Here is a 14,017-nt window from a genome sequence, read left to right on the forward strand (position 1 = left end):
ATGATGGCTTTTTGACACTCGTCACGTTTAAGTTTTGGTATATAACTGGATGAATGTATCTGAAAGTATCAGAGTAGGGTACACCTCGTTTTCAGCACAGTGAAACACCCCGTACCACGTTAGGGACGTAAACGTAACGTTACCTTCAGGAGCCCCTTGTAGATTTCATTTTAATTACGAAAATGCAGCTCTTTAGTTCATGTTTTGTGATACTATTCCTTGGGTTTTAATGTAACTGCTCTTATAATAACCTATAAGAAATATATAAAAATACTTTAATGATAAAGATGCGTTTATTTTATTTTATAAAGACTAATACTAACACTAGACGCTATGGTTAAGTACTTCGCCTTCTAATGATCACACTTTGTAGTACAGGCATCGGAGAAACATCCAAATTGATGTAGTTATCCCGAGTCTGTGGTTTTGACCTACATTGTAGTCAGTCGTGAATGCTCACTCAGTAATGTTCATATTTCCGAGGTCACTACAATCTAGCATCGTTTCAGGAGGCTGTCCTCTGCTAACCGAGCTAGCCACGACAAGATAGAATAAACAAACAATTTAAATCCTCTGCATTAGGTCTTTGTGAAGTTGTCGGTGAGTTTAACTTAACAGCTGTCTGTTACTAATGCTGTGATGTCTAATAACAATGTTTGGAAACAAAAAGAACTGTAATAATAGCGTCCTGTCCAGCCATTGTAACTCAGTTAGCATAAACCTCAACCAGCGTTACAACTCTTGGCCTCGGCGATTGTGTTTTTGCATCCTTTAAAATACAAGGCTTACAACGTGGCAGTTAACCATGAACATTGTTTTAGTCAAGATAGTGTACAGCGTTTCCCTGCCACGTACATCATCACAACTTATGATACAGCCGTTGTGTGAGTGAACTTGTAGCTTTTTGTATTTCCATTCTGTTCACCGTTACTGGCCAGCAGCTAAAGAGACAGCTGTCAGTTTATCCTTGGAGCTTAGCTGGCTCTTCTTTTCTCACCACCTGTGATTCTCTCTGTGCCACAATCTGATGCAACACTTTCACTCGTTTTGTATTTTTTGTTTTTACACGTTGTAACAGGTTATGTATGGGATGCCACTGACTGTCTGTGTCATCCATGCAGAACTCGGTTGTTACATGTCCTGTGAATGTGTGTCCTCCTGCCCGCTTCATGTAAGAGTTGATCATCGGGCTCATGTCAGTCAGTGAAGGTGAAGAGGGGGGTCTCTTTCGGGCTGCCCCAAGCGATAACTCCCAAGACCTGCTCGACAACCCCACTAAGACAGTGGCCTCGGGGAGCACACCTGAGGATCAGGTGAGAGTACATGCATAACCATGGGGGGATAAATGTTGCTGGATGCAGCAACACTAACCCTAATATGAATTTAGTCCTAACCTGTTTCACCAGACATAAAAAAGTGACAGAAGGGACTATACATAAAATGAAATGTAGCATAAATGACATCTTGATGGATGCTCAATCATCCAGGTAAGTAAATCTCCAAAAGTTGATTCTGTTCATCTGGACGTAGCGTTTTGTGGGAGAAACGTTTTGTCACTCATCCAAGTGACAAAACGTTTCTCCCACAAAACGCTACGTCCAGATGAACAGAATCAACTTTTGGAGACATAAATGACATATTAGCAAAAAACAATACCCCAAAGGCATGAAGGATAGGCTTGAGCAGTCAGATTTGGAGATTTTTATGCTTGATCCAATGGATATCTGTTTCCCCCCAGAAAGGAACCAGGGATTTTTCCCTTGTTAGCCAATTGTGTAAACCACTACTCTGTAGAGCCACTTAATAAAGGACAGCAGGATAATGGGAGTAATTTCATATCTTCATAACTTCATATCCCAGAAAGTGATTATGTTTATCTGGATGCAGTGTTTTCAGTGGGGGTGACGACTTTGCCTTTCTGGGATTTCCTTATTAAGCTTGCATCACAATATAAAAGCCATATTAATCTAAATTAAGATTTTGGGTTCCCAGCCTGTCACCGGGCAGTCTTTAGGCCTGTCTGACTGAAGCTTTAACTTCACTAATCTGCAGTTTGAGAGCCACTCTGGTAGTGTGTAGTAGTAATAGATGGACATTTAATAATGTTTGTTTTTTGTGGTTTGACTCATTGTAAAGTTTTAAGTAAAGCAGGTAATGCAAAAGTGACAACAGTCCTGGTGTGATCATCTGGGCTACTGTCAGAATATCTCTGCCTGTGACTTTGGAGTTTTATCATTTACATTCCTGAGGGTTTGTTGCTTTTTTCCCCTGCATAACATGTCATTAAATATGTGGTACAGTTAGTTGTGTGCCTAACAAAGTCTCAGGGAGAAATTTTACTAGCAAGATAACAGCAAGATTTAATTCCTAGGGAAGGTGCGTCGGTCACATTCCACTTTATTCTCAGTCATTATAAATCTGTCCAGATGCTTTATGCAGACTGATTTGGCTGCTGTCAGTAATGTGGGCGGGTGTTGTGTCAGGCACTGTTTGACACAATGAATTGCCAAAATTATTACTGGCAGCATTGTGTGTTACCACTGGATTTTCAGTGGAAGTAGATTGTTTACAAGCTAGAGTTTTATCAGTTGTGGAAAGAAGAACAGACAAGAGGCAGCTTGTAAAGAAAAGCATAAAGTAGGGCTTTGTGCTTCTTACAAAGACAAGGCCTAATGCTGTCTTTCCTGACACCCCTTGTTCTGTCTCATGGTTTGGGCTTGCTTCATAGGATTTTACAGAAAGGCACAGCCTGGTTCGGACTTCTGAATTTACTGGTTCTAATAATTGCTGAGTTGAACAGTGCACTGTTCCAAAGACAGTAAGCACAGGAAGAAATACTGATGTCAGATTTCGATCATGTCGCCATAATTTTTCTTCAGGCTTCACCTGTGGTGGACGAAGCTTCTCCTTCTTCAGCGTCCTCTTTCGAGATGCTTGACATGGAGTCAGCTCATACTCCTTACCAAGAAGTGCAGCGTCACTGGTTCTTCTGTCGACGTGCTGATGACAACACCTCCTGGCTTCCTTTCAGCAGAGAAGACTCTGACAAACTAGAGAATGCCTTCACCAACAGTAAGAATGTATTTTACTTGTATGTTATAAAATATACTGTGTATTTAAATTATTACAAATGGATAGTCTGGGGTTATATCAGCAGGCATTTTTCTGGGCCTTTGTTGACAGTAGGGTGTGGTTGGAGGGTACGAACATGTGTTTGTCAGTTTGCTTAACAAAGGTCATAAAAATAGATTCTATACTGGGAACAAACAAACAAAATCCCATATGAAAAGCTGGTTAAAAAATAAATTTTTATTAAAACTTGTGATTTTCCTTTAAGGAAAATGTCAGGAAGTAAGACCTGATTTTACTGTATCCAGGAAAAACTGCATAATCCCTGTGTCATTATTACAAAAGTTGGAGTGAGTTTTCCTGGAACAACTGATGGAAAGATAAACTTTCAAAACAGTGTTGCTATCACTGGCTAAATGCCCAGTAGGCCATTTGACTGTTCTGTTAGGACATGCTCCCTGCTATTAACAATTTAACCAACCGAAGTTCAGTTTCACGGTTGGTTTGGGTGTGTCTTTGTGTTCTTAACTCCCACTGACACACTAACGTTTTGAACATCCCCATCCAAAGGAAAACAAACACAATAATAAAACAGCAGTATAAGAATGTCATTTTAAAAGTATGACTCTTTGAACAAATAACATACTCCTCAAGGCTTCAGAAAGATGTACTTATCAGTAGATAATTTTACAATATTTAAACACCAAAGAAAGAGTCTAAATCTACATTTAGGTGGGAGCATGTAGTTTTATTATTATTATTAATATTGATCTTGTGTGTGACAACAGCAATGAAAATATGAATGGTGTTGTCAATAAAGGTTAAGTTGACAAGTAAAAGAGTATCAGTCTCCATTAAACTAAAGACAGGGACGGTGTTTCTAACAGCAGGTACATGATTAAATTATTTCAGTAGAATAAACTTATTGTTCATTTGGTGATGCTGGTGAAGTCACCGATGAGTGACCAGTAATTGCTGCAAAGTACAACGTGTGATCAAATTTTCAAAGTAACTTCTTTAGTCCTGTAAAAATAGCATACGCTGTAATTAAATCAAAGCACCAGAGTGTTTTCTTTATTTATATCTGCGTTTGTATGTTTTACCTCGCAGTCAGCGACGAGGGCGAGGAGGATACGGTGGTAGCTGTGGAAGGGCAACGGTATGATGTACATGTCAAGGAAAGGAAGCGTTACGCTGTGTATTGGGAGCAAGCTCCCTCTGAAGTCCGCAGATGCACCTGGTTTTACAAAGGAGATAAAGACACCAGATTCATGCCTTATCCTGAAGATTTCAGCAAGGATCTGGAGGTAGTCAGACACAAATAATGAGCTTTCACCAGCACCCTTTCTTCTTTATAGCTGACTACTTTCTAACTTTATAATCTTCTCAACTTTGTCTGGTCTTAAGTAACACTTTTAATACATGAATATTTTGCAGGAAGCCTATAGGAAATCAGTGACTTCAGATGAATGGAAGAAGAAATTGGATTTTCCCACTGGAGAGACTGTCATCTTACACAATCCTAAGGTAAAGCCTGCTGTTAAAATATCAAAGAGTAATTCTGTTCCTGAGACTGCCACTCAAAGAACTATTTGCATACTTAAAATGTTTTTTATTTCACTGAATTAGAAACAAAATGAAAGCAAATTACATTTATTATATTAAAAAAACAACCAGGAAACAGACCTTATTTAGATAATAAAATATTAGAGATTTTCTCTACAGTGAACCTGCTGGGTAAAATTTTAAAAAAGCCACCCATTGCCAAAAACAATCTTCTTATGACTAATGTGATGTGAGCTTGGAGAGCACTCACAAAATTATTTAATAGCACTCTCCCTCTTTTATCTTAATACAACACTGGCTGATAACCCAGAGCTGTTATCACAGGAAACTTATCAAATTTTACATTTTGGCAAAGAGCGGGTGCTGTTAGCCTCTTTAATCTTTTTGAGAATGGAAGACTTAAAACATTTGATTCACTGACAGTTCAATTCAATACATCAAATCTTATACAAATATTTAGAGATCAAACACTTTGAGTGTAAGCTCAGATGACTCTGAACCGTTAGATAAATTTTTATTAATTTTTTTTTTTAGATATCCAGATGCTGTTCTGAGGAGTTAACTTTGAGCCTGGGTAAACTTTCATGGCAGTTTGCAGCAGCCATAAAAAGTTACAGTATAATATTTTACCACACATCTGCACATGTCCGTTCATCTGTTGTAAGTACACAACAGGAACCACTCCAGACTGTCCCAGTTCCAAATGTAAGCCTCGTTAACACCAGGCTGCATTGCAATCAAATGTGCCGGGCACCACTATGTTTAAGTGTTAATGCAGCAAAAGGTCAACAAGTTTCAGCAGATCTGTGTCTGGTTTGGAAGGTCTCCGCCTCTTCTAAAGAAAAGAAAGATGCGATCCAGCCGTTTTTCATGTTAGCAAGGAAAGCTATAATGGTGATGTGGGTCAGAGATGAGATCCTTGATTGACACACTGCTCCCTTTTCCATGTGGAAATCACAGATCTCAGAGATGTGAATAAAAGAAAAACTTGGACACTTTATTTATGGAAGGACTTTACTTTTACAGCAGGAATGGGAGAGGCCACTGGAACTTGTTGGGGTTGATTATAATTAGTTTAAAAGTAGATGACACGGACAATTGCCACATTTTTTGACTGGAATCAAATGTTGTATATTGTATCAGCATTGTTTTTTGTTTATCTTAAAAAAAATTGATTAAAAAAAAAGATATAATTAAACTTATTTGACACCCATATAAGTCTCTACCCACTGTTTTTCTTCTCAGTTGATAATGCAGTATCAGCCAATAGGATTGCAGGATGACTGGGTGTCCTCCCCCTCAGAACATACCCGGCCAAGAACTGTCAAAAGGGGAGTAGACAGCATCTCTGTAGAAATACCTGATGGTATGTATGATAATGTGGTGAAAGCTACTCGTCACCAGTTTCAGCAAGTATAGCACAGTTAGCGGTTTAGGCTCATCATATTTGTACGTGTGTTTGCAGGTGAACCAGAAAAGGTGGACCATGTTGTCTTCATGGTGCACGGCATTGGCCCTGCGTGCGACTTACGTTTCCGATCCATCATACAGTGTGGTAAGTTTCTTTGTTTATATGTATATATAAATGTTCCCATGTGTGTTTATGACCTCTTTTAATATCTTTCCAGTGAATGACTTCAGGAGTGTTTCCCTATCCCTCCTGGCCTCTCATTATAAGCGTGCTCAGCAGGAAGGTCAGGTGGGCCGAGTAGAGTTCCTCCCAGTCAACTGGCACAGTGCTCTACACGGAGATGCCACTGGTGTTGATGAGTAAGTGTGAACAGAAATTAGACATCGACAAAACAGGATTTCTCTGTTGCAGTCCAGCTCATGACCCTGTTAGACGCTTTTCTTGTTTTCTGATTTCTCTTGTCTTCCCCACTTCCCAGGGACATCCAGAGGATCACTCTCCCCAGCATCAGCAGGCTGAGACATTTCACCAATGACACTCTGCTGGACTTGTTTTTCTATAACAGCCCCACTTACTGCCAGACCATAGTGGACACAGTGGCCTCGGAGTTCAACAGGCTACATGTACTCTTTAAGCAGAGACACCCAGAGTTCAGCGGGACAGTTTCAGTAGTAGGCCATAGCCTGGGTTAGAGATGTGCAAACACAGAAACTCTCGCAATCACAAAGAAGTGGGACCTAAAATGCAGAGTTTTAACTTTTCTGCTTTGCCTCTTGTTCTGCAGGTTCACTGATCCTGTTTGATCTGCTAACCAATCAGAGGGATGAATCACAAGCTAGACAAGGGGTACAACATGACATTCCCAGCAAAGAATAACGAAACTTTACTGATTAGGAAAGATTGTATATTTCTTCATGGCTTTTTCAGTTCTATTTCCTTTTCTTTATTTAAGATCTCTGGTGAGCCCTGTCATCTGAACTGCAACACACTGGAGCAGACTCTGAACAAACTGGGCCTACAGCAATATCTGGATGTGCTGCAGAAAGAAAACCTGGATCTCGAATCTCTGGTAAGACATAATAAATATACACACTGAGAGAACTGAAGGTTATATCTATGCATTACATGTTGTATACTGTTCACATAATACAGGGGTGTCAAACTCAAATACACAGTGGGCCAAAATTCAAAACTGAAACAAAGTCGCGGGCTAACATTAATATTTATTGAAAAAAAAAAATCTTCCTCCAGATATAAGAATGAATCTTTTCTTATGGACTCAAACAAGTTTTGCTAAAAAACTGAATATGGAACAAGCAAAGCTTAATACTAAACAATATATATATTTGCTGTATAATACCAGTAGGCCAGCTCTAATAGTAATTTGGTATGGCTTTGTGGACCAAATGTAATTAGGCTGCGGGCCAAATTTGGCCCGCGGGCCAGAGTTTGACACCTATGACATAATAACACCCACTGAGTCATTTGATCCGACTTAAAAACCCATTGATCTTCTTTGTTAGGCTCTTTGCCGTGACAGTGATCTTAAAGATTTGGGAATTCCTCTTGGACCTAGGAAGAAGATCCTGAATTATGTCAGAAGGAAATGGCTTCCAGAGGTCTGGCTCATTTCAATTATGTGGATTTTCTTTCTCCTTTTAGAATTTGTACTTGAATGAAATGCAATTGGAGAATATTGGTGAATTTTAGTGATTTACATGAATATGCTAATTTACTTTCCTTTTTTTGGTTTAACATGGTTTAAGCCATGTTTGGAAAACCTGCTGATAATGTTTTATATTTCTTATTCATAACAGGACTGCAGGATGGGAGCAGTGTGTCAGGCACAAGGGCCACAACTTCAGGCTGAAGTGACAAGTACTCAGGATGGCAATGAGTCTTCAGGATTACCACCTCAGCAGTTCCACTTGCACAGGCCGCAGTCTGTCACTAGTGCTGTGGACTATGAGTACTTCGATGTGGGCATTGGACAGGTACAACACATGCAGACAAATACACCATTGTTATTTTTGCTCGGGGGGTGAAGCTTTGATGCATCACCTTCCTGCTTCTCTCCTCCCCTCCGCCCGCTTACCTGGACAGACCAATGGAGGCATAGCCAAGGGACAGGTGTGTCTCACATGGTGTCCACATACTCTTCGGCTTTGTCCTTTGCTGTCTTTGACCTAAATGTGTCTGGAGTTTCTGTTCATATATACTTCAGTCAGAATAGGGGGCTCTCAAGGGAGCTAAACTACAGCAGATCAATGATAAGAGAACTTTTGTGCCTAAGTCACATTGTGCCATTATTAGGGTACTGTGTTTGTCCCATTGAAAGGTACATCCCAGTGCCATTGTCTGTCTGTCCTCACACACACGAGTCAGTCCTGCATGAGTGGCCATCTCCCTGGTGTCCTCCTCACCTGCTGGTGTACTTCCTGGATGTTGTAATGTTTTCAGATGGCACAGCTAACCAAAGGAGAAATTTCTTATTTCTATCGTGTGTGTGTGTGTGTGTGTGTGTGTGTGTGTGTGTGTGTGTGTGTGTGTGTGTGTGTGTGTGTGTGTGTGTGTGTGTGTGTGTCCTACAACAGAATCTATTTAAATTATAACTCACTGTAACAAGCTAACCCCACCATTTTTTGACAGGTATCCATTGATTACCCGCAGCTTGAATTCCACCCTCAGACGTTTTTTGCATTCGGTTCTCCAATTGGTATGTTTCTGACTGTACGTGGGCTTAAACGCATCGATCCAAACTACACCTTCCCCACCTGCAAGAGCTTTTACAACATCTACCACCCAGTGAGTAACTCCTTACTTAACTCAAATGCCCACTCTGATTCTGCACTCATCTCTTAAAGGAACCTCACCTGCCAGTATGAGTTGGGAAAAAAAAGAGGAAATGAAAAATGTTAACAGCATTAGATTAAGGTAATTGAATTAAAGTAGACAGCTTCTTTGCAATTTACTACTTCTTTATTTAGTTGTTGAATTCAAGATTAAAAGATTTGCCAAACAAATAGTTGGTATATAGACAAGCACCTGCTGGACTCTTTCTCTGCTCACATGATGAAAGAGGTCATCTTTTATGTCTTTTATCTGTGTTTAGTATGATCCTGTTGCCTATCGGATAGAGCCCATGATTGTTTCCGAGGTGGACCTGGAGCCTATGCTAATCCCTCACCATAAAGGGCGCAAGAGGATGCACCTGGGTATGATTATTTCTCTGTACTGAAATAAGCTGTACTATTGTAGGAACTCATTTCCGTTTCTCTTTGTTTTGTAGAACTAAAGGACAGCTTGACCCGAATGAGCATGGATTTGAAGAACAATGTTCTGGGATCATTACGGACTGCGTGGCAGTCCTTTGCCAGACTGCCAGTTGCTGCACTGCCTCCGGGGGAAGGAGGAGAAACTACAACAGAGAAAACCCTTGAGGAGACGCGGGGTAAATAACGCATGTTCATTTGCTTTATTTGTGGGTGTTGTGTGTGTTTGCGTGTGTGAGCGAATGTGCACACGTGTGTCTAACTCAGTCTCCTCGTACTCCTCTCACCCCTCTCTGCATGTTGCCCTCCTCTGTTCTGCTCTATCTGGTGTTTTCTTCTGCTTCCCTCACCCTTTACTACTTTACTATGAACCTCAGCCTCAGCGGCAGTCACTGCTTCTACTAAGAGGGAAGACAAAGGGGCTAATTTTTGGACTAAAATACTGGCGTGGTCCAGTGCCATTCATAGGCATTACTTTCGAGGTAAGCTAGCATAGTCATTTGCGTGGGGTTGATTAACAAAACAAGTAATTAACTCATTGTAATTTAGAGCTGCTGTAACATTGGTTTAATGACCTTTTAGTCCTCTCTTAGAAAGCTCTAAGCCTATGAATACATCATTACTCATCTTAACCTAGAAAACTAACATGTTTCCAGTATTCATACAAAAGAGGCAGAATTAATTATTTCTACTTTGCTGCTCAGTTACAGAGGTTTACATCGGCATTTACATTTGCTCATATACAAAGAGTGAATATGATGTATTTTTCCTGTAGCTCATTACTGACTCAGGCTCCGTTAGGCTTCTGCCTCCCGCTCTTCCTTTTAGTTCTGGCTGGTGGATCCTCAGTATCATAAGCCGGTGTAACTAAAGCAGTGGACTGAACAAGCAGCACTAGCAGTTTTAAAGCAGTCAAGTTTTTTCTTTTCTTTTTTTAAATTACATGAGAAATTAGCTGGAGGTGAAAATGATATTTATCTGTAGACCTTGTGCAGTAGCTGCATGTGGGTGCACATCCTGCAATTAAGTGACAGGATACCGTTTTTGTTTTTTGTTTTTATCTCAGGACTCACAGCTATTCATTTACAACCTTATTCTAAAGGAATGTTATTTGGGAGTTTTTGTGTTTTTAATGTCAGGATTACAAGCCAGTACATGCAAAGATAGATTGAGACGCTGACAGCCAACATCAGAAGTGCATTGGGGTTTTGTGGGGAGCCTCGAGGGATTCATTGCAAGCTAACAAGCACATCAGTCAAAACTACCCCAACTTACTGACATTTACTCATGATTTGCCTATAATTATACGCGTACCTGATACTGCATCAAATGAACTAAAATGTCATAGTAGACAAGTACTGACAAACGTCCTTCACTAATATAAACCCATAAAAACACGTTTTGTTTGTTTTGCTTTTTTTTTTTTTTTTTTAAAGCCTAAAATGTATATTAACTAATGCCATGGGGTAGCGTCCCAACCCCATCTGACAGGATCTATGATGGCAGTATATACTGATTGATGTTTGGAGTAGACTTCTCAGAGTATTGTTAGTAGTGTTTGCAGAAGTGGATTTAGCGGCACTGTTTGCATTTAACTTGTATTACTCTGTAAATTTAGTTTTGTGTTGCTCACCGCAAACAGCACATGCTTCCCTCTTTGCTCTCACTTAGTTATCTGTTAATTATTTTACAACAGAGGGTAAGTAAAAGCAAAGAGCCTCTGTTGGGTTTTGTCATGGTTTCGGTGCGTGCAGCCTCGTTTGTAATGATTTCTGTCCCTTCAGGAGGGTTTGATGAGGCAGAGTCCTCAGAGTCAGTGGAGGAAAGAGAGCACCGTGAGATTAAAATGGGGATGTTAAATGGAGGTCGACGCATCGACTATGTGCTTCAGGAGAAACCCATTGAGAGCTTCAACGAGTACCTGTTTGCCATCCAGTCTCATCTGTGTTACTGGTGAGTTTTTCGTATCTGTGCAGGGTTGGTGGGAATGATTTAAATATTTTTACTTCAAATAAAAGGTTTGTCTTTCTGCTTGTTAGGGAATCGGAGGATACAGCTCTACTGCTGCTGAAGGAGATTTACGACAACCTAGGTGTGGCTATCGAACAGCCACAACAGTAGGAAAGTTGTATAAATGAAGAAATGTTTGCCTGATTTTAGGAAAATGAAGGACAACTGATAGAGTTTGTACATTATTTTTCCAGAATGCCTTACTGTCGGGATGATACATGCCTGCCAGAATCTATCCAAACCCTTCAGTAGTGACAGTTTGACTCCAGTCAGGTGATCTAGGTTCACATACTTTGGTTAACCTTAATTTAGGATGGCAGCTGCTTCTTGCCACTACAGGAAGCACCGTCGTGCTTCTGGTTGCACTATTTTTAATCATTCTTTACTTTACTCTTCTTTTACTTCAAGTTGCTGAGTTACTGAAATATTGTGCTCACAACTACCAGAAAACGCACACAGTACCTTTGTACTTGTTTGTCGTCGCATGTCGAACTAGAACTCATTTTAAGGTGGCACTTTCAACGAAAACATATTTACGATTTCATTAATAAAATAAAAATAGCACATATATTCTTTTATATTTATTTATAGTCTGTAAAAAAATGATAGATTTCCCAACTCTGTGCACAGTCTGCAATCACACATGTAGAGTTGTTTTGTTTGACTTAATAGGATTTTTGCTTTATAAACAGGAAAATGAAAGTTTATGTTTTGTCTGTTACATTTGTCTGGCAGCTCTATTCTCTCTGCCCACATCAGAGACACTTGAAACCCAAAGCTGCTTTCCCATACATTTGTGCAGTGTTTTGGTAATGTTGGTGTCACTCCTGTTACTTCACAAACATACTGCTGTTAATGTAAGTAATGTTTGTGTCTAACACATGTATCTGTATGAAGGAACCATGATGATGTTTGGAAATGCAGGTGTCTTTTTGTATGCACTCTAAGCGTGGGTTGGTATTCTATGTTTTAAGATTGTGTAAACTAATGGAAAGGTCACATTCACCCACTCTCCCTCAGTTTTGTACCATTTCCTCTTTACCACGTCATTGCTTCTTTCCATTTGGCCCAGTCTTCGGGCAGTTGTAACTTTGGCGTTATCCATGGGTCAGATTTTTCTTATCTCCTTGTTGGTACTAAAGTTTTGTAAGTCACCCTTTCTGTTTGCACTGCATGCACTTCTTTTTTTTAAAATAGCACAGAGTTTTGCAACATATTCTGATCCTGTTTCAATTCTTACACCCTAAAATGTTAATGAATATTATGCACACGGCAAAAGAATTTTGTTGTAAAATTCATAAGAATGTCATTTCAAGTACAAGATGTATTAAAAGATGTTTCAAATGTATTTATTTTATATAAAAATATATATTTGTTGGGAAATATCAGTATTATAAGTAAGATAAATTTGCATATCAACCAACATAATGTCAAGACTAATGAGTTAAAAACTGTGTGTGTTAGAGTAATTTACCTTTGTAAGACTCTTGTTATCACTATCAGGGTAGCACAGCCCTCTGCATGTGATATTTGCATAAATAATGAATTAACCTGCTCAGCTGGTTCTTTTTCTTCTTTTAGAAATGCACTAAATGCGCCGTAACCATGACGATGTTCTGTAGAACCTAATCATTGTCTGTAAATTTCACTTTATAAACCACAGCCATGATAAACAGTAGAAAACAGGACTTAATATTCCATGAGTCTTCTACAAAACCATAACCATTGTTTTGGGCACTTTATACTGCTATACTGTTATATACCAAATACAAAAAACAAAATCCTTTCTGATTCCCTGTAAATGTGGCTACATGGTTTGTGTGCCATAATAAAATATTCCAAATGCGTTGTGCTTTTTCAGGTTTATTGAAGCATGATTGTTTTGAATTTGAAATAAATAAATAGCTTTTGTAGGTTTACTTCTACAGTCCATGGACTTCATCACATGTTGTTTCATTCCTTAAGATACTCCACTAGACCTTCACTGCAGCCACTGCTGCTTATTTGTGGGTCTCTCTGCTTTCAGTTTTGCCTTCAGTAACTGTAAAGCTTCTCTGTTCCATTTGCACTGTGAAGTGGTATCTGATCAGCATATGTCCCTGTACACTCACATCATCAACAAATGCTAGTGTCCCGGTTCCACTGGTATCCACGTATGTCCATGCCATGACGCTGTTGACTGATAAAATTCTAAAAATGCAGCCAAGGTGGGGTTTTTTTTTTTATATCAATTTCAAACTATTTACAGAACAATCGGGTTTTCAAACAAGATGCCACACAAATTATTTGTGCCTCTCCAAAAAATTTAATTCTGTCATCTATAAGATGAAGGAGAACATCACAAGCCTGATAGCTGCAGGCCTGAAAGCAGGAGGTGAATCACTCCTGTTTTCTACCTGGAGACAGTGTTTAAATTGCAATCTGCCTTTAGTGGCTTTTTGGCAGCAACTGTGACATTCAGGAGTCGCCTTGTTCTGACCAATGACTGTGTGCTCCATGTTTACTGCAGTCATAGATAAAAATATGTACCACAGCCTCATCAGGCAGGTTTCCATGGCAAATTTTCTGTATATGTATATTAAATTTCATTTTCGTGATTTTATGAGCTTTTTCAAAAGTGTATTATTTTACTTTATTTAGTGTTTAACGTTTGGTTAGAAGCAACACAACAAAAAATTTTCTCAGTCAA

At 39.4% G+C, this 14,017-nt stretch overlaps 1 protein-coding gene across 3 annotated transcripts; it reads left to right on the plus strand.

The window, feature by feature from the left end:
* Positions 1–493: 493 nt before the first annotated feature.
* ddhd2 (DDHD domain containing 2) lies at positions 494–13,176 on the plus strand. 3 transcript variants are annotated; one of them, XM_035905213.2, is made up of 20 exons: positions 494–600; positions 1,079–1,313; positions 2,880–3,072; positions 4,180–4,376; positions 4,507–4,596; positions 5,881–6,001; positions 6,101–6,190; positions 6,264–6,405; positions 6,525–6,733; positions 6,831–6,892; positions 6,999–7,115; positions 7,570–7,665; positions 7,864–8,040; positions 8,150–8,176; positions 8,696–8,851; positions 9,159–9,261; positions 9,336–9,497; positions 9,696–9,800; positions 11,103–11,271; positions 11,358–13,176. In XM_035905213.2, the coding sequence occupies exons 2-20, from the start codon at positions 1,194–1,196 to the stop codon at positions 11,437–11,439; spliced, it is 2,418 nt and encodes an 805-aa protein (XP_035761106.2). In that variant the 5' UTR covers positions 494–600; positions 1,079–1,193; the 3' UTR covers positions 11,440–13,176. The 3 variants fall into 3 exon arrangements, with proteins under 3 accessions (XP_035761106.2, XP_006784244.2, XP_035761107.2); XM_006784181.2 differs by lacking the exon at positions 9,696–9,800 and having other exon boundaries at positions 1,122–1,313; XM_035905214.2 differs by lacking the exon at positions 8,150–8,176 and having other exon boundaries at positions 1,122–1,313.
* The last annotated feature ends 841 nt before the right edge of the window (positions 13,177–14,017 follow it).

The sequence above is a fragment of the Neolamprologus brichardi genome, chromosome 12, assembly GCF_056152115.1.
Source record: "Neolamprologus brichardi isolate AB-2024 chromosome 12, ASM5615211v1, whole genome shotgun sequence".
Classification (NCBI taxonomy): Eukaryota; Metazoa; Chordata; class Actinopteri; order Cichliformes; family Cichlidae; genus Neolamprologus; species Neolamprologus brichardi.